Here is a 20,429-nt window from a genome sequence, read left to right as displayed (position 1 = left end):
GTCCATACGCTCATGAAATGGCTCTGAGAAGAAGTCACATTGTTTACCAGGCATGCAGAACCACGGCACTTCTCGATCCTACACTGGAATCAGACCACAGAGCTGCACTCCATCCAAGAGAATGCAGGGAGGATTCTGAAAACACCAAAGATTTGTTTAATACTGACTATGAAAACACCCCTTTGCATCAAAATAAGTGTCCCTCTTTATTGCACTCTGATTATTTTCTATAGAATTTAAATTGTACATGAAATTATAATTGTGCCTTGTTTTATGTAAATTGATGGTCTCAATTATTGGGAAAGGATTGGAATGTTAATGGACTGTTTTGCTGGAGATGTGCCAAGGAAAGCAGCAAAACTCGAGGAGCTCTCGCTGAGGTACACAGCCAGACATGTAAGTCAGGGACACCAATGCGGCCTTGAGACTTGGTCCTGCAGTCTGAAACGACAGGGGCTTTTCTCCAAGAAGATTAAATTACCTTTAATGTTTGATGCTAGAAAGTTCTGTGACTGCAGATTCTAATTTGGATTTATTTAAAAAATAAATATAAAGCAGGAGCCCCATTTGTAGAAGATCACCTGTAGCCACACACTTTCCCCTTACATGCTGTTTACAGAACAGGTTAGTTATGAAGAACAGGGGTCTCTCCTGAAGACTGAGGAGGAAGAGAAGGTCCAGTGGCAGTGCAACATTCGTGGATGCTGCAGTCTGAGGAGAGACCAGCTCAGGAAACTGCAGCAGACACATCCCAGCCCTCTGCCACTACTGCCTGCCTATCTCCTTATGTTAATCTGGGACCCATGGAGTTGTACACATCTTTGCCACACTTAGGATCGGGGTGTGGGCAGACCTCAGTGTTTCATTACTCAGATGTTTACATGGTTTTTCAGTTAAGGTATAGCCATAGATGCCAGAGACATGGTTATACATCTGCCTCAAACTGCCAGCCTTCTAGATGACTTCCACAAACCCTCGGCATCAAGAAATGCTGCAGACGTACAATCACCTCTGGGTAGAATAAGACAAACTGTTTCCTTTACAGCGAGACTCAGAACCCAAACACAAGCATCATGGATGTACATCTATTTGCAATGTTTTAGGAATTGAAAATTGAAAGTTTTAATTATCTTAGACTTGAAAACAGCCTCTTTGCCAAGGAACATGGATCTTATTAATATAGGCATACATACAAGATGTATATACAGAATATGATTTAAGATTTTAACCAGAAAATAAAGATCTCTTCTGATTGTAAATTGTTTTGAATGGAGCTCTACGGTGGAAGAAAGGTGGATTTGAGGCATTTTTCTATACCATGTTCAGCAGTTCTAGGGGCCATAGCTATTTCCAGTGACAGCTGAGACTGGTCTAAGTGCTGGCCTGGCTTGTGTGAAATAACTTCAAAAGGATGAAAGCCTGAGGTCTGTATTACACATCCATGTCTGCATTACACATCCATGTCTGTATTACATATCCATGTCTATAACAAAGAAAGTCTGAAGTCTATATTACATATCTATGTCTATAAACGTCAAAGAACCCAGAGTCTCCTGACAACTAGATGGATGATTAAAAATTCTATGTATCCAGAGCTGCAGATAGAGTGTGCTTGTCTAGCACACAGGAAACCCTGGGTTGGATCCCATTCCTAGCACTGCATAAACTAAGTGTGAATCAAGTGTACTCAATGCTGCTGTTAGATATTTATACAGAATGTCTTAAAACACTTGCTTTTTAAACTGTTACTCATTCACATGGATGAGAAGAAGAAAATGGACCTGTCCATATTCACATGCAAAAATTATTTTATAGATGATATTTATTTTAAACTAATGAAATTTCTCAGGAACAATGGTCCAGAAGTGATCACTGTAGTGCATCGAGACATCAGAAAACCAAACTCTTACTTTAATCTGCTAATTCTCTGTCACCAGCAGGAACTGTACAGAGTCACCTGCACAACGGCAGCATGTTTTAGAAGCTGGAAAGGTATCGATCTCCTTCATCGTCACCAATGGATAATTAAAAGCATGCTGTTGGGCATAGCCAGTTCTCCGGCCCTGTGCAGTGTCAGTTCTGCCTGAGCAGAGGAGTCCTGCTTGCTGCATTATGACCACTCACAGTTCCAAGCCCACACCCACGCCCTCCACTGCAGGTGGCTCCACAAATCCAGTGCTGTCCTTCCAAGTCAGAGGAAATAGTGACAAAACCCCACAAAGGTGGCCTAGAATTCACAATGTCCTAGAAAGTAAAACTTTTAGGCCTATCATCTATCCAGGAAGCTTGCACATCTCTCAAGGCATTCAGATGTTCTGTTTTTCTCTTCCTCTGCCTTACGTTACTTAGAAATTACTTACTATTAAGTTGGAATTATAAAATCAAATGCATGAGTTACTATTTTATTTAACAAAAGCATATATTCTCTTCGATACGCCAGACAGACAGCCCAGGAGGTGAGGAGTTTCTTTCTTCTTCTCTTAGGCAGCTGGCTCACTGGGAGGAAATGTTATTTGCCCAAGGTCAACAACAGGTTCAGAGGCTAAGATCAGAATCCAGGCAAAGAGCCTGTAGAAACTGCCCTACCCATGAGGCACCATATGTTCCATTAGGAGCTAAAAGTCTTTATAGGAGCTCATCGATTCTTGCTGTGAGCCCGGCAATCCTCAAAGGAGAACTGGCCTGAAGCGTCCCTAGCAGGGAATGTGACTCTTAGATGTGGCAGAGAAGTGGGAGAGCTGCCCCTGAGCTTTGTGCAGGTTCCCTGGAGCCTCCTCCAGTCACTGACTAGCTAGGAGCCAGAGAGGACACACAGTGAGGTCAGAGTCTGTCTAAGGCAACACTTGACAATCTTGTGTTCCTAGACTGCACAGCAGGCAGGCATTAACTTTGACTTTAGGCACTGTGCACAAGCTCTCCGCCCTGCTGCAGAGTCTCCTAAAAACAAAAGACAATGCCACTGCCCAAGGGAACTGGCCTGAGGGGACTTTCAAAGGATCCCTTGCTATAGGAATATGCAATTTTCCCTTCTCATGAACCCATGGTGACTTTGGAAGAGCTTTCCTTTTCTTAAAAAAGTGTCTCTTTTTCTACTTTAATATAAACTAACAAGTAAGCAAATAAATGGTTTCCCCCTTGCAGGGTTTTTACTAAGTGCCAAACTTGCATTGAAGCTCTCTAGGGCTCACCTCCTCAAGGGATAACTACAACTCCATGAGACTGACAGGGAATAGTTGAGCCCTGCAATGCACCATATTTACCCACCACTTCTGTGTTTTAAAGTGTGTGGGTCCTCTGATGTGCAGGTGGTATGTTTGTCTAGAGTGTGCAGTCTGTGTCCCTTTGGGGCAGGTCTCTCTCTAAACCTGGAATTAGGCTAGAGGCCAATGAGCCCAGCAATCCCTCTGTCTCATCCCCCACAAGCACTGGGATTACAGGCACATGCAGCCACACCAGACTTTTCTACACAGGTTCTGGGATCAGAACTTAGGTTGTCATAGGGCAAATCAGATCATGTGTACGAAACACGTCTTTATAAACTATCCATGCTCAGAGCCAGGCAGTTGCCTCAGTGGGTAAGAGCTCTTGCTCCACAAGTATGACGACCTAAGTTCTAACCCATACCATCAAAACAACTGCATCGGGAATAAAGAACTCTTTGATGGTAAATCAGTAGAGTGGGATCTGGGAGGACTGTATCAGTCATAGTACGTGACAAAGTAATAAACAACTTAAAGGGGTGGATCATTTATTTTGGCCATTGACAGTCATGGTCCCCCCTGATTCCAGGACCATGGCAAGGCTGAATGTCAGAACAGTGGAAGTGTTGGCATGTTGCTCATTTTGTTACAGACAGGGAGCAGAGGGAGGGGTAGGCAGGAGATTGGACAGAGTTGGTCCGGGTATAACTTTCAAAGGCAGGCTTGTAGGCCTCTTGAGGTAGGTGCGCTAGTGGCCAGGCCCCACGCTGAAGACCTCCACCCACCAGGTTCCACAGGGTGCAAATGGACAGTGAAAAGCCACTCTACAAAACCCACAATCTCAGGACACTCTGAAAAGCTCCACCTTCAAGAAAGCCTAAAGTCTGCCTTCCACTCAGGTCTTTGCTTCCTCCTCTTCCTCTTCCTCTTCCTCTTCCTCCCCTTCCTCTTCCTCCTCCTCCTCCTCCTCTTCTTCCTCCTCCCCTTCTTCCTCTTCTTCTTCTTCTTCTTCTTCTTCTTCTTCTTCTTCTTCTTCTTCTTCTTCTTCTTCTTCTTCTTCTTCTTCTTCTTCTTCTTCTTCTTCTTCTTTTTTTTTTCCTTTTTTTCGGAGCTGGGGACCGAACCCAGGGCCTTGCGTTTGCTAGGCAAGCGCTCTACCACTGAGCTAAATCCCCAACCCCTCTTTGCTGCTTCTTGCAAGAGAAGAGGCAATCACTTTCCTGTGTCCCTCCCAGTAAATCTCATGTGCGGTTTGTTGTGTGGTGTGACGGTGGTTGGTTCTCCTTGACTCCTGACTGCCAGGATGCCTTTCCTTCAGAGCTGTAACACGGGCATCAGGGAAACCTTTCCCTTCTGAGCTGTAGCATTGCAATGCTGCCTGTAAGCTTCCTCAAGCCGGGTTCCATCACCTCTCCAAACAGTGCCACCAGCCAGGGTGAAGATTTCAACACATAGGTGGACACCTTTGATCCCAGCACTGGGGAGGCAGAGGTAGGTGGACTGTTGTCAGTCTAAGGCCCATCTTGATTATATACAAGTTCCAGGCTAGTCAGGGCACATATGGAGACCCTATTTCCAAACATCAAACTCAAACAAAAAAGGAATTTAACACACAAACCTGTGGAGAACAACTCTGACTCAAACTATAAAAGACAGTATTACGTTTAAAGGTTGGCCACACAAAATTATCTGTATAGAAATACAAAGGTAGGAATATGGGGGAGAATAGAAGAGTACATCCAGGAGCTGCCGGACAATATGAGGTCCAGCTGTGTAAAGAGAGCAAGAGGAGGGGATGATGGTCTCCTCTCCCCCCCCCCCTCCTCCTCCTCCTCCTCCTCCTCCTCCTCCTCCTCCTCCTCCTCCTCCTCCTCCTCCTCCTCCTCCTCGTCTCTGCTCTGCTTTGTCTTCTGCCATTTGCAAAGCCACAGTGCTATGTCCCTGACCACCCTGAGCAGGTTCTCCCTCTTCTGTCACATGTACTTTCACTTCTCTTCAGCACTGGGTAACTGGTTTGGGCCCCTAGAGCCTCCTGGCTCTATTTACTCACACAGTAGGACTCTACCTTGATGGTCATTCTCTGCCTCCTTGACTAGATCAGAAGCTGCTGAAAGATCTCACATGCTTTTGCTTCAGTGTTAAGTGCTAAAGAAATGCTAATTAGTGTGCTGGTACATTAATAAATAAATAGAAGATACAAAAGAGAACTCAAGTCAGGAAATCAGACTAAGGTGTAGACATTTAACATTTAATGTTTAATATTACAAAAGGATTAGGCAAAGCAACAAACCTGGCTGCAGAAATGACAAATAAGCCCCATTTAACTGAGAAATGCTGCATTAGGAAAATGAGACTTCTAACCAGTTAGTCCATCTACCACGAAGGGGTGTGTGTGTGTGTGTGTGTGTGTGTGTGTGTGTGTGTGTGTGTGTGTGAGAGAGAGAGAGAGAGAGAGAGAGACAGAGAGACAGAGAGACAGAGAGAGACAGAGAGAGACAGAGAGAGAGAGAGACAGAGAGAAAGAGAGAGACAGAAAGCGAGAGAGAGAGACAGAGACAGAGAGACAGAGAGACAGACAAACAGACAACAAGCTTTCAAGAAGAGTTGACTAGAGATGATCTCAGCAAATATGGAAATTCAAGGCAGCCTGAGCTCTAGAGCAAGGCAGTTTATATTAGCTGTAAGGGAGAAATTCCATTTTAAACACAGAAACCCATTTTCCCTTGTGATATAAGAAGAACACACATTTAACTGCTCAGAACCTGGGGCATATGAGGGACAAACAGGCCATGACAGGGAGCGTACAGGGTAGTGACAACACTGTCTAACACTGTATTGACAGATATCAAAGATGAATATACAAAACTAAAGATAGAGCCAAAAAACTGGGATGGCATAACAAGGTGCTTGTCACAGAGTCTGGTGCCCTGGATCTGGTCCTCTGTGTAGGAGAGAAACTTCTGCACGCTCTCCTCCAAATCCGGCAGAGGTACCATGATTCTGCAGCCCAAATAATGTTAACAAAATACAGTATAAATCTAATATAACCAATGGGCTGTGTTGATCATGACCGGCCGATGAAGGTTTATTGACTATAATAATAGAGACTACGTATGGTAGAGGACTGCAGGCACAGAGTAAATATCTTGTGTGTGTGTGTGTGTGTGTGTGTGTGTGTGTGTGTGTACTTAAAACTTCTCTAAAAAACAGTCAAAGGAGGAAAAAAAGAGTCCCCCCAAATTCCCAAAAATGCTCAAAATGTTTTTTTTAAACAACTAGGTAAATATATCCCACATGAAATTTGACTGGAGCCAGTTCACATGCAGACGCTCATGCTGAAAGCCCTACACACTGAGCACTCGGGATGTGCACACACATTCGCACACCAACACAACATCACAGCTACATTCCAAGTTACAGTCCAAAATGTTTGAAATTAAAAGTTACATTCAAAATTCAGAAGGCATTTTCCCATAGAAATAACATTATGTAAACATGATATTTTGGTTCACACACTAAATCACAAGAACCGATTTAACCCATAATGTAAATAAACAATGACTAAAATGGACGCCTCTGGAGTTCCTGCTAATCCCCGAAATCTACCACTGAGAGGTGGGTGCATATTGGAGGTCCAATGAGTGTATTAACTACAGGATGCTGAGTAAACTCTGTGCTGATCATGGCTTTACAGACTTTATTGATTGTGTTTAGCAAGTTTCACAACCTTACAAGATAGCACTTTACAGAAAAAATTGAGGAAGAAGAAACTTGCAGAGAAACTTGCCCTGACTCTTAGGCGAAACAGTAAAGAGAGAAACCCAGACATTACCCCAATGTATCCCCTTTTACTGACTCCACATTAGGTCTTAAGAGGACAGCATTCAAACCACAATGATCTTACACATTTCACCAGGGCAGGGATGTGTGCTTGGTCAGTGATGCATCCAAGCACACGCTAATAACGCTATATATTCAGACACTGTACCCATGCTAACCCCATGTGACTAAGGCTGGCTCTCTAGGTGGAAACTGTTGGGATATGGTGGAACCTTTAGAAGGTCTGATCTGGTGGGAAGTCACTGGGGCAGGGCATGTTCTTAAAGAGGATTCCGGGCCCCTCCTCTTCCTCCTCCTTGCCCTCTGCAATGAGCTCCTGCCCAACAAGCAAGAGGACACATTAGTCATGGGCCTCCTCAATTGAGATCCAACTGAAACTTTTCTTTTAGTAAATTAGCTGTTTAGGTGTTGTGTTACGTGACAGAAGGCTGACTAACAAAACTAAGCACTCAAGACACACCTGGCGATGAAATGAAGCAGCCTTTCTCTCTGCTGAGTGTTGGGCTTATTGTAGCCAAAAGTATAAATGACATAATTATGCATTTGGTGTTTTCCTGAGTTCCTCTTGTTCGGCTCCTTTCACGTGTCATGTGCTCCCAGGTGGCCAGCTACTCCAGCCTCTGCCCTGTTCCATGAAGGCACTGCATGTGCAGTTTAAAATATTTCATTAACTAAAATAAAATCTTAGCTCCTGAAGGGTGGAAACATCCTGTCTGCTGGGAGGTAACAGTCATGGTTCAGGTCAGACACAGCCCCTTGATGTCTTAGGCATGTTTCCCCACTACACAGAATGATGTATTTCAGAGAGAGTGCTTGGAAGCCATAACTGATTTATAATTCTGGCACAATTGTAAGGAAACAGTAAAGTTTTCTAAGCAGTTCTGATTATCCCAACCCCCTCTCCTGTGCACTACACAGCACTCCCAGCTTGTTGTCCTTAGACGCCATAGGGGAGTCACAGGAGCCTATGGCTGGTGAGGCCAATGATAAAGAAAATCTACAAAAACAAACAAAAAACCTAGTGAAAACCAAATGTTTAGCATATTAATTACTTAATAATTTCTTCATTAAAAATGTAATTGTATGTTATATCATACAGGTATGTAAATTTAAAATAACACAGACATTTTGTAAATTCACATTTAATAATATGCTGTCAGTTATAAGAACAGACTCTCAAACAGCACATCCAAAGGAGGCCTTCTCTATGCAAAACTGGTGGTGACAGGATAGGAGGCAAAGATTACACATCCATCTGCTTTCGCAGAAGATTAGATAGATGATCTGCTTCTCAATTACAATTCATACAACCTCTCTCTCTCTCTCTGTGTGTGTGTGTGTGTGTGTGTGTGTGTGTTACACTCATGTATGTGAATAATGACATGAAGCATGGAGGTCAGAGGCCCACCCTGAGGTTAGACCTCACCTTCTACCTTGTGAGAGACAGAGCGCCTTGTGTTTGGCTCTGCTCTAGACGAGCCAGCACACGAGCTCCAGGCTTCTGTCTTTGCCTCCCATTTCCCCATGGCAAGACTCCTGGGACGTTCACACTGTCTGGCTTTTACGTGGGATTCAAACTCAGTTCCTCAACCCTGAACTGCAAGTGCTTTCTGTCCACTTGGCCACCTCCTTGGGTACCGAAATGCAGTCACTGAGAAGGCTCTATTTGCTGTTGCAGGAGCGTAACTCTGTCCTACAGTGTGCAGTGCTAGGAAAATAAACTAAACTGGATTACTGTGGCAAAGCTAAATCTACAGTTAGAACCAGAAGCACACAAAATAAACTAAACTGGATTACTGTGGCAAAGCTAAATCTACAGTTAGAACCAGAAGCACACAAAATAAACTAAACTGGATTACTGTGGCAAAGCTAAATCTACAGTTAGAACCAGAAGCACACAAAATAAACTAAACTGGATTACTGTGGCAAAGCTAAATCTACAGTTAGAACCAGAAGCACACAAAATAAACTAAACTGGATTACTGTGGCAAAGCTAAATCTACAGTTAAAAGCCAGAAGCATACAAAAGCCAAAATGATCTCAACACAGCCTTGATAATGAGTTGTACCTAAGTGTTCTTTTCAGGGAAGACAGCAAGTCAGATGATCAGAGCTGTTGTGATGCAAGAAGTCCGTGGGGCAAGGTGATTGATTGCCAGTAGAATGTCAAATTACCATTCTCGGTGAGTTGTTTTGGAATATAAAAACCAAATTTCAGACCCTTTAAAAATGTTTTTAGACTATACAGAAGAACTGATGAGAAAAGCCTAGAGTTTTGGTTCTGTCTTCTGCTCACTACCATCCAGTGCTGTATAGTTGTGATGATTCCTTTAAACTACAAAGACCTACTTCAGGAAAGCATCGGGGGAAAGGGACATATTTTTAAACCTTGTGCCTCAAATCAAACATTAAGACTTTGGTTTATATAAGTCAGAGACAGGATGTCCTTCCCAGGTGGCCAATGGGGGCCAAGCCTCTAGAGCCTCATTTCACCTTCTCCCTGTGGTTTGAAGAAGCCTTGGAGGAGCCCAGAGTGACCTCCTAGAAGATAGTAAGCTGTGCCATGGCTACACAGTACTGTGGACTCACAGTGCCCCAGCTAGCTATTCTGCATGGATATGTGTTAAAAACCTCAATTCCTAGGTTGGCACTCCATGAAGTGAGGCCTACTGGGAGAGCCAGCCCATCAGGACAGTGGATCCAGCTTCAGCCTCCCTTTTGCTCCCAGCTTGACTTCTTCATTGTTATAATTTAGATGTGAAAGGTTCTCAGATGCTCATGTGTTGAAAACTTAGTGACTAGCTGGTGGTGCTGCTGGGAGGTGACTGGTCTGAGAGGAGCACACAGCTCACCAGAGGATTAGGGTATAGCTCTCCAGACTGCATGGGCAGGCTTCTGTACGGGGAGTAGGTTACTGAGGGTCATGTCCTTGAAGGTTACTTTTTGTCTCAGGCTCTGGCCTTCTCTGCTTCTGGACCCTCAAAAGAAGAGCAGTTTTGTTAGTTTAGATCAGGTACATTCTCTCGTGGTATCCAGCTTTGCCTCATCCCCAAAGCAACTGAACCAGCCAGAGGCAGACTGAGGCCTCAGAAACTAGGATCCAAAATAAGCCTCTCTCCTTAAGTTATGCTCTCAGGCACCATGTCACAACGATGAAAAGCTTACCAAGAGCCACCACGGGGTAAGCATCTTTTCTCTGTCAGCTTTTACCAGGGCTGCATCAGGCCCAAAGCAACAGGATCAACTGACTTTGGACAGAAACCTTCAACATGGTGAACCAAAAAGTCTCATTTTTTCTTCTAAAAGTAATTACCTAGGTGCTTGATGGAGTGGAAAAAGGTGGCTAGCACCCAAGTCCAAGGACACAGCGTGTTCTCTGTCCATGATAATGAGCACAATAGAGCCACCACAGAGTCATCCTTGGTGAACAGGACACAGAACAGAACAGATGAGATCCCCACAACCTGCAGAGTGCACCTCACGTTCTCCATCAGGCCCTCCTGTAGTTGCAGGATTGGGGAAGGGACCCCCTCAAGTCCAAAATTCATACTGCTTAGCATCTAGTGGTTAGATATCTGTTGACTCTCTGTAACTTTACAACCTTGCCTCTTTTCCTAACTCAGCGTCCTCAGACTTCTCTCAAACCCTTTTCCACAGAAACACAGCTTTGAGAATTCTTGTATGAAGTGCTAAAGCATCCCCTTATTATGGCTGAAAACATGAGCAGGAAACTTTCAAGTATAAACATTTCATTTAAAATAAACACAAATACGAAGACTTATATGGGAATCTACTATTTCATAAATAACGTTTATATACATATATATATCACTTAATATATTAATCAAATAAGAAAATGTTATGTTTGGCCAACAGCATAAATACATTTTAGCATCAACATATACTCTAAAATGTCAAGCTGAAACCAAATCCATATTATAGAATCAAATTAAAATAGTTGCATTTTCTAGAATTCTTGTTTTCTGAATGTATAATCTAACATATTTATGGAATTTGTCTTTTGTCTGAAAATGATGGGGTGCTAATTATAATTTCAGGTTTAGATTCTAAGTATTTCTTGGAAAATTGTGAATAGTCTTAACTTCTACAAAATCAAAATGTTGGCTTATATAAAAATCCAATATTATATTTTCTATTTTAGCAGTGACTCTTGAATAAAGTTTCCACTAGCAAAACCGAATGTGAGGTTTTCCTACAGATGATCTCCTGGTTTTCAGACTTACAGATAAAATTCATCATTAGCTCGCCTGTTTCAACGAGACGCTTCAATGGCACTGTGCACATGGCTCAAACAAGTTGCTCACTTATTCTCTGGAAGGAAAGACTCACAGACTATCCTACTGACAGCAGAGCCAGGAGGCTGGGGCTGGAGACAGTGTAGCCACATGAGGGGACACAGCACTCAGCAGGGCTCTACTGACCTGGCCTCAGTCCTTCACCACACCCAGGAGCCCACATCCTGTCTCTTTTCTAGGGAGAGACACAGGACTAGGTATTTGGTTTAAAACAAAAACAAAACCAAAACTATTATTTTAACATGGACTTTCAAGATTAAATTCACACAAGAGGAAAATCTTTCTTGTTCACTGAGACTTTGTTGGTCTTTATAATAATATTATTTAATGAATTTACAACTACTCCACTGTAAAACGAAGACCTCTTTGCTCCAAACTGTATGTGCCTCCTGTACATGGCCTCTGGGAGCTGGCTGTTCTGCCCTCCTATACATCCTTGCATCTCATCTCATGAGAACAGTGGTAAACAGCTACTTCAGATTTTTACATCACTCGTAACTGTCAACTACTGTCTGCACCTCCCTCCACCAACAATGGCTCTGGCTCACTTGACTGGTAATGTGCGCGTTACCAAGGCCAACAGATGTTTGCTGTCTTGCTGTGTGGCTGAGCATCTGCTTGAAGGCTTCCTCCTTCCCAAGGCAGTCTCATCACTGGGAGGAATAACCATCCTCCATGTATTGCTCGGGCTGCCTTGTGGCAACAGTATCTCTTTTGTCTGTTTCTAACCTTATCTTTAAGAGTGTGGATGCTCCTGAGGGTCCGTAGCCCTTTCCCTCCTGATGACCCATTTATCTCCAAGGTTTCAAACATCCCCCCAAAGTCAAGGGCAATTTCTGTCTCCAGTCTAGACCTATCTTCCAAGCTCAGCTTCCCTAAAAACATGTAAGTTCCACCAAGGGAGTGCCATGTCTGCTTTGCTGTTTTAGTCCCAGCTGGTGACGGAGACCTAGTAGCACATGGTACATAATGGCAATCAATGAATATTCGTTGATGAGATCAATCATTCATTTGTTCTCTGACCTCTAGCTGGCATCTTTCTTTCTAAAAGCCTTAATTTTATAACTGGAAATGAAGATGACGACAGCAGCCCCTTTCCAGGTATGCCTCCAGGCACGGGAAATAGTGACCAAGTGTGTGCCTTATTAATTAAAAAGCAGGATACCAGGGTAAACGGCAGGCTTTCAGGCTAAAATGCTCACCCCTGACCCTTAGAAAAACAACAAAAGTTTGCTCACCCCTAACATAGGGTACTGTCTGGGTTCAAGGAGATAGAGTACAAGTTATTCCTTCGCACTTTATTACCATCTGCCTGTACTTAACATGCTGGCGGGGACGGCAGCCCACACCGGGTCCTTCCCCTGCACCTAACAAAGGGATCATCAAGGTCTGAAGCACAACTATTGTCTCCTCCAGCGGCTTTACCTTAGGCTTAAGAAAGTGCATCCACATACATTCCCACTCCCTCCTAAGTATCTAAATGGAGACAGAGAAGGCACAGAGAAGGTCTCAGGGATGGAGTAGAGATGGGAACTTGAAAGCCGTGAGGACATCTCCACGAGGAAGCTGACAGCTGCTCAGTACACAAATCCAAGTCTACAGAATGCGCTCGCCGTTGCTATGAAATACAGACTTTACTTCAGGGGAACTCTATGACCAGAGTCGAGAAATGGCATATCCATAAAAGAGGGCTATGTTTATTACAATAAAATAAAGTGCCAAGAAAATACTATACAAAAGGGAAAAGGAATTTGGAGTCAATCACTCAAGATTTGAGTTTGAACCTTACCATGTACTCCATAAGTGACTTCGGGCAAATCCATTACTCCCTGTGAACTGAATGTCTGTCTCTGGAAAAGAGAGTAGTCACCCCTGGTGGCACCTCATAGGTGACTACTAGTAGCCAGTGGCTTACTCCATCTTGTATCTTGTTGATAAGAACATCAACACCAGCATGTGGGTAGGCGAGAAAGCTCAGACATGCTCGCCTACTTGCTTAAGGAAACACCACTTAAAAGGGGCCATTGGTCTGCACAGTGCAGCCGCAGCAAAGCTAACCAACAAAGCCTAGCCAGTTTCAGCTCTTCCACACACACTATCATATATGATGTAGTAGAGTCTGGTAGCTAGGAAGAGAGGTCTGAAGTCCAGTTATGCTAGAATGCTCTTAATGTACACTTTAAGGGAGATAGTCTCACCAGTGTTCTTGAGTAAGCTCGATTCATTGTCTCTTGAAAGTAGTAAAAGAGAATGAGTGCTTTTCTCTGCATGCAGTGAGAACACCCCAAATCTCAGACACTAACTACTGAGAAGTATTAGGCATGGGCATATACCTGGTTACTTTAAGAATCCTAACTTCTACTTACTCCACAGGGATTCTCCTGCCTATGACACTGGCACCCTCAGCATGCAACCGAGCCGTCCTGGATCAACAGCCCCACCTTACCTTTCCTTCATCGTCTCATGCACCCTCCCATGTTGGACACATTGATCCTCCAGTTCGTCATTTCTCTTCTGTAACTTCTCTAGCTTATCACACAAGTATCTTTTTTCTTGACTGAGTTGAACTATTTCCGATCTGGAGAGGATAGAAACACAGACAGAGTAGATAGTTTAGATTCACCTTACTAGAATGTATTTTCATTGTATAAACCTAGGGTTATCTTAAACTCTATGCTTAAGACATTGTAGTGAAAAAATATTTTATATCAAAAATATTTCAGAAAATTTGAAATGCCTAGTAGAAAAACAGACATTACACACAGAGGCTCCAGCTGTAGTCCTGGAGAGGCCTGAGAGGCCACATGGGGATCTAGTTACAACGGGGAGACTGGTGCTTCCATATAGTCTATATTCTGAAAGAGGACCTCCTCGCCTCCTGCCCACTTCGCTCCTGGACTGCACGCAGTCAGCGCTATAACAAGTGCAGGATGGCCTGCGTTGAGACCAGAACCAACAGATGCTCCCTGTGCTGAGAACTGAGCTCTTTCTGGACACCGACTATACATCCAGTGTCTTGGACGACAGTCCCAACTCTTAAAAAAAGATAAGAAATGTATCCAAGAGGCGGTATGTTTTTTTAAAAATTAGATTGCCGGCATTGATGACATTTCCTCATGCCTGCTCTCTCATCAGTTGGAAGTCACATTTTTAATGTCTCCACATCACGAGTAACTTTTTAAGTTAATAACACTTTTGACAGGAAATTAGTTTCCTCCCCAGAAAGGAGTACTTCATTACACAAGGCCACCCCCTTTGTCCTTTGCTCTATAGGGAAGAATCTGGATTTACTAAAGGAAATCTCACCCCACAAACTGCTCATCCCAAAGAGCACTGTGATGGCGGGAGTGGGGCAGAGTCAGTCCACCTCACTCCTCCCTCTCCTCCTCCTCACATGCATCCTAAAGGCAGCTCCTTCCGAGCAGGGTCTTCTCTTTCTACAGGTCAGCAGGCCTGGAAACTGTCTCTCCAAACACCTGAGAGTCCCACTTTTTGAACTATGCTGTATGTTTCACATTCTTACAGTCTGCAGGTGGGACAGAATATACCCCCTCCCCTGCTCACTCGTTCTCTCTCTCTCTCTCTCTCTCTCTCTCTCTCTCTCTCTCTCTCTCTCTCTCTCTCTCGTGTTTGTGTGTGTGTGTGTGTGTGTGTGTGTGTGTGTAGACAGGGTTTCTCTGTGTAGTCCTGGCTGTCATAGAACTCATTCTCTAGACCAGGCTGGCCTTGAACTCACTGCCGCTGCCTCCTAAGTGATGTGCAGGGCCACCAAGCAGCTCAGGTACTCACTCTGTACTTGCCTCTCCTGGTAAGAATGCATTCATAATTGTAATCATCTATATCCCCAAATAAATGGCTCATGTTTATCCATTCAAAATCACACCCAATTTAAGCATAATCTAGAAGCCTTAACAATATTTTGAATTAAGTATTTCCAAACTATATTAATATTCTAAACTATATTAATTCATATGCTGAAATAAATGCCAAAAAATCATTAAACCAAATTAGGAATATAATAAAACCCATGGAAGAGAACCAGCACTTATTCTTATGTTGCTTCTAAGAAGAATGATACCATTTGCAAAGAAAAGTAGACCTTATTATATCAAAATATAAAATGCTTACATATAAAAAAACCATATGTTTGAAAAGCCATATGTTTATGTTTAGATTCGCTGCAGTGCTACCTATAGAGAGAAGCTTGGTCTTGACCCAATAAATGGAAACTTTATGCAAAATTTTGTCATCAGGACATCAGCGATCTTGCTTATGACAGCAGATAAGATTCTGATAATGTGACAATTTCTTAGTCTTATTTACTGGCCTACAATCTAACACTCTGATAAGAAAGGGGGCACACTAAATATCAGCATGCATAACACAATTCTATTTTACAATTAAGTTATTTTGAACATGCATCAAATATTAATACTGATAACTTCTGGGCGGGAGAAGTTTTTCAGTTTGTGTGTCCATCTTTTTCTGTATTTTATCATCTTTACCATGGATCTGTATTTAAAGTGCTGGTCTCTAAAGAGGCAGTTCCACCCTCTGGGCGACGGACGCTCACACTCACTCTTTGTTTAAATATTTCACTTTTTGCTGTCACATATTTATATAGGGACATATGTACTAAAAAGAATTTAATTCAACACTTGGCAAAATTATACACATTAGTAGCCTTAAAACGTGTGTCTGGCTTTTGAAGCAACAATTCTCTTTTAGGAATCTCTAGAAAAAGTATCATTAAATATACAAAGTTATGACTGTGTTATGACTACAATAGTTAAAAGGCGGAAGTGTCATAAACATCTGGCGAGCTATTATGTAACAAATGATGCAGCTCTGACTGTCTTCCTGGGGTATTAACTAAGAAAAGTGTCTCTTAATGGGCAGGTGGAAAGCAACTGCAGAACTGCAGACTGTGTACCCATCGGCGGGACTTAAGTCACTTTACATGGCACATTCACACACACACGAAAAATGACTGACAAGGAGCATGTCAAAAATAGCAGTGCTCATCTGAGGGAGTAATGTCACAGGAAAATGTTCCCCGATTCTTCCTTGTGATTCCCTACCGTGAGGTGTCTTTAGTAAGCACAAGAATGTAGATGTTACTTTTCAAGTACAGACCACTGTAATATATGCTATGGTAACAATCCTTTTTCTGTGTTGTATATATTGTTTTTTCCTCTTTATTTATAATGGCAACTTGCCTACCAGCTTCTGTCATACAATACAGCTTCGCTGTAAATGTACATACATCATTCTTTATTTGGGTGGAACTGACGATATCGTGAATACAACTAGTGGTTTGCAAACGGAAAAGAGAAAACAGAAAGCCACACTCACCCACTCCCATAGAAAAGGAAAAAAACTGCAATTCACTTTCCTAGAAATGTAGGTAATGTCTGTCTTTCCAGAAACATGAATTTCCCCTGCATTTTATGTAGCAGCTATAGTGTGTAATTGCATTTGTGTGAATGGAAGACATTTTACTGCTATAATTCAGATTACAATGATAATTGCTTTTAAAGGAAAAATATGACACCTTAATTTTTTATTCTTTTAGACTGTGATTTGACTTTTGGTAACAATTAGCAGAAGGCCAATGTCAGCCTCCTTTTGTAAAATATAATTTTCGTAGCAGCTCAACCTAACGTCCTCTAAACATGCAGGGGAAAAAATAGTTCAACCGGGTGTGTGTTCTTTACTTCAATTAAACTCACACAGTTGGATACCTACTGCTGCCAGAACAGTAATATAATTTATACATTACAGTCCGCATAGTAAAACTACACTAAAAGTCATTTAACAATATTTATAACACCGTAAAATACAGTGTTAAAATATATGAACTGCAATATGTACCAAAATTATAAAATTGGTTTCTCATCATCAGTGATTAAATCCAGGACCATTACTCTAGCTCAATGCTCACAACCCTGGTGACAGATTAGAATTCAAATCTTAATGATCAATTTACAATTAACAAGATAGAAGTGAAACAAATTAAACCAACCATTATATATAACGAGACCCCATGGACTCCCATTGTTCCTCTTAATTACAAAACGCAAATCACGAATACACAATGGGCAGTGCTAGACATCAATCCACAGGCCTAGCAAACCCAACGAGTCACAATGACAGGAAAGCAAAGAGAAGCAAAATCACACAGACCCAGGTCTGTGCTCCTTCCTGTCCTTCCAGCACGCAAGGACAGAGGGGCTGAGACCTAGGACGAAGTATGCTCGGTCTCCAGCATGCACTGGCTCTGTCGGCTTGGGCTCAGGCTCAACTTCAGCCAGGGCCCAAAATTCCCTAGGTCGTCCCAGAGCAGGTTTTAGATCACAATGCAAAATGTACCTCTAACATTTTAATGTGGATTTTCCAAATGTCTAGGGAGAATACTTACTTCATTCACTTTGACAAAGAAAAATAAATTATATCAAAGATGTTTAAGCATATTCCTTTATCTCCCCCAGCAACCTTGTAACTATATAAGCTCAGTGTACTACGGAATATGGAGGGAATGGGTAGCTAAGGTTTATATTCAACTAAAACCAGCCAGAATGTCTGCCTGGTGCCAATTAAAAACAAAATGGAATTAATTCTTTTGCCTGATGGTCAAAAACAAGCTATAAAAGATGCATGGCATGAACCAGGAAGTCAAGCTTCATTTTAAAGTGGGACAACGCCGTCCGCAACCCCCCACCCCGGGGATTCAGGCATCACCACGTGCACAGTGTGGAGTACACACACTGCTAAGTACTGGGCTGATGGCTATGGAGGCTTCCGAGACAGACACAGTCGTCATTGTCATAATACAATGTACAGTTTACTTAGAGAGAAACACACATACACACATACACATACACACACACACACACACACACACACACACACACACACACACACACACACACAAACACACACACAGATATACACACACTCGTGCGTGCACATACAATTACAACACATTCTGAGAGCAGCCCGGCAGGAGCCTGGGAAGAAGCAGGCTGTGGCAATCTCACACTGAGCGCTTCTCGTGACTCCTCACAGGCTCTAGTCAAATGCCTACCTACTTCTGTAAGCGAAAAGTACATCTTTAATGCTTTGAATCCATTTGTTTAGTGTCGCATTCTGAAAAACATGAAAGGCTTACAGAAATTTTAGCAAGGAAAGGGGGAAATATCTTTTTATTATTAACCAAAAAATCATGTTTTATTTTTATTAAAAATATACTACACTACTTTAGAATAACCTGAACCAAAATTACTACATGGATTAAATAATTACTCTGGAGACTGAATTTCCACAATGAGAGAACTTTTAACCTAAAAAGCCAGCAGAAGTGATTTAGCTCAAGAGCTTGTCACAGAGTACACAGAAGCATGTCCAGAGGTCTTATCACATTATGCTTCATATTTTAAAAGAGACATCTGAGTCTTTGGGGATTTATAGGTAGTTTCACAGCAGAAGATAATATCAAAATGGAATGTCAAATGGGCACAAAGGAAAGGGGGAGCTCAGGAACTAGGGGAGGAATTAGTGGGACTGACTGCTCACTCCCTCTACTAATGTCTTGTGAAGCACATAGCAACTTTCAAACACAGAACAATTTATGGTGTGTTCACTACTTGGAAGGCCTGAGCTTTGAAGAACTCAGAGAATTCTATACATTACTGTCTTAATCCTTCAGACTCAGAACCAGGCGTTACGGCCTGACCCACTAAGTCATGAGCTCCACCTTTTCTGGGTTCTGTTTGGCCCTACATATTTTCATCACAAACAGACTCTGCCCATTAGAAAATGGGGCTCATATCTCGCCCAGTGAGTGAGGTGTGTGTGCTGTGAGAGCAGTCGCTGTGTCTTACTGTGGGGTGAGCGAGCCCTGTGCCGGGGGCTCACAGCTGCTCTCCCCAGCTGTGGTTCCTCTGCAGCCCAGTCAAGCACAGACAGAAGTGCTGGGTCTGCACCGAGGACAGGTATTTTCCTGTGGTTAGCTTTCACCCAGTACAGCATAACAACTAGTCACATAGTGTTACATCGCATTAGGCACTATAGGTAACCTAGAGATGATTTCACATTTGTGGGAGAGGGTTCAGTGTTGCTCAATGTCGGGCTACCAGACTAGCCTGTGCTAGGTCCTGAGTTCCATCTCCAACATCACAAAAATATAAAATAAAATTTAAAAATGAAATATGTGAAAACACAAGCAGGTTCTATGTAACTCCTGCATTGTTTGATGTTACAAAAGTGAGCGTTTGCCATCTGTGGATGTAGGTATGGTGTAAGCCCTGTCACCAACACCCCGAGGCTGTCCAGGGGTAACTGTGTGTGTGTGTGTGTGTGTGTGTGTGTGTGTGTGTGTTCATGCTTCTCATTCCTGTCATTAAATGTACTTCCAAATGCCATAACTCTCCTGCAACATGGCTTCAGAAGCACGTTGGCTAAGCTGAGGTTTAAGGGGACTGGGCAGCATGGTCAAGGTTACACATACAGCAAAATGACTGACAAACCAAGATACCAATGCGGTTCCTCTGAATCCCAAAGAGTTCTTTCCTGAATACTGCTTGTCACCCACAAAGGAACAGGCTGGCAGCAGAAGTCAGACCAGCATGTGGGGGTAGCACCACACCTGTTTTCCCATTCATTTAATAAATATGCATTGGGTGCCATCTATGTGTCAGATATGAAGGAGCATGTTCAGTGTACAAAGTAGCAGTCAGGACTGAGAGGTTCAAGTTCACTGGACTAGTATCGGGTATGATTGATTACTTTAAAGAAGGAAAAATAAGGGCCCAGGGACATAATATGAGTTAGCCCGAGCTAACCGAGCTCTCAGTGTAACAATTACATCCCAAGACTGTCTACTTCTCCACAGGAATGTAAAGGTTAATTTTTCCTCCCTAGCCTTTCCAATAATTAGTTCTGTGCCTGAGCAATACCCGCCTCTCCTCTCCTTCCTTCTCTTTTAGAGACGGACTCCTGCTCTGATGCCTAGGCTGGCATAGCACTCCTTGGCTCAAGAAAGTCTCCTGCCTTATCCTGCTGGGCAGTTCGAC

General features: G+C 42.8%; 1 protein-coding gene across 22 annotated transcripts in view; it reads right to left on the bottom strand.

The window, feature by feature from the left end:
- Positions 1 to 20,429, bottom strand: part of Sdccag8 (SHH signaling and ciliogenesis regulator SDCCAG8) — a 250,441-nt gene that overhangs the window by 110,303 nt on the left and 119,709 nt on the right. For all 22 annotated transcript variants that reach the window (XR_015635230.1, XR_015635229.1, XR_015635227.1 and 19 more), the window contains one exon: positions 13,802 to 13,933. Coding sequence is in view for 17 of the 22 variants with exons in the window: in XM_087581037.1 (XP_087437163.1) it covers positions 13,802 to 13,933 (132 nt within the window). In the remaining 5 variants the exon portion in view is untranslated. The remainder of the gene's footprint in view (positions 1 to 13,801; positions 13,934 to 20,429) is intronic.

The sequence above is a fragment of the Rattus norvegicus genome, chromosome 13 (assembly GCF_021556685.1).
Source record: "Rattus norvegicus strain SHRSP/BbbUtx chromosome 13, alternate assembly SHRSP_T2T, whole genome shotgun sequence".
Lineage (NCBI taxonomy): Eukaryota > Metazoa > Chordata > Mammalia > Rodentia > Muridae > Rattus > Rattus norvegicus.
Note: the sequence above shows the minus strand (reverse complement) of the source record. Positions and strands in the feature narration are given on the sequence as shown.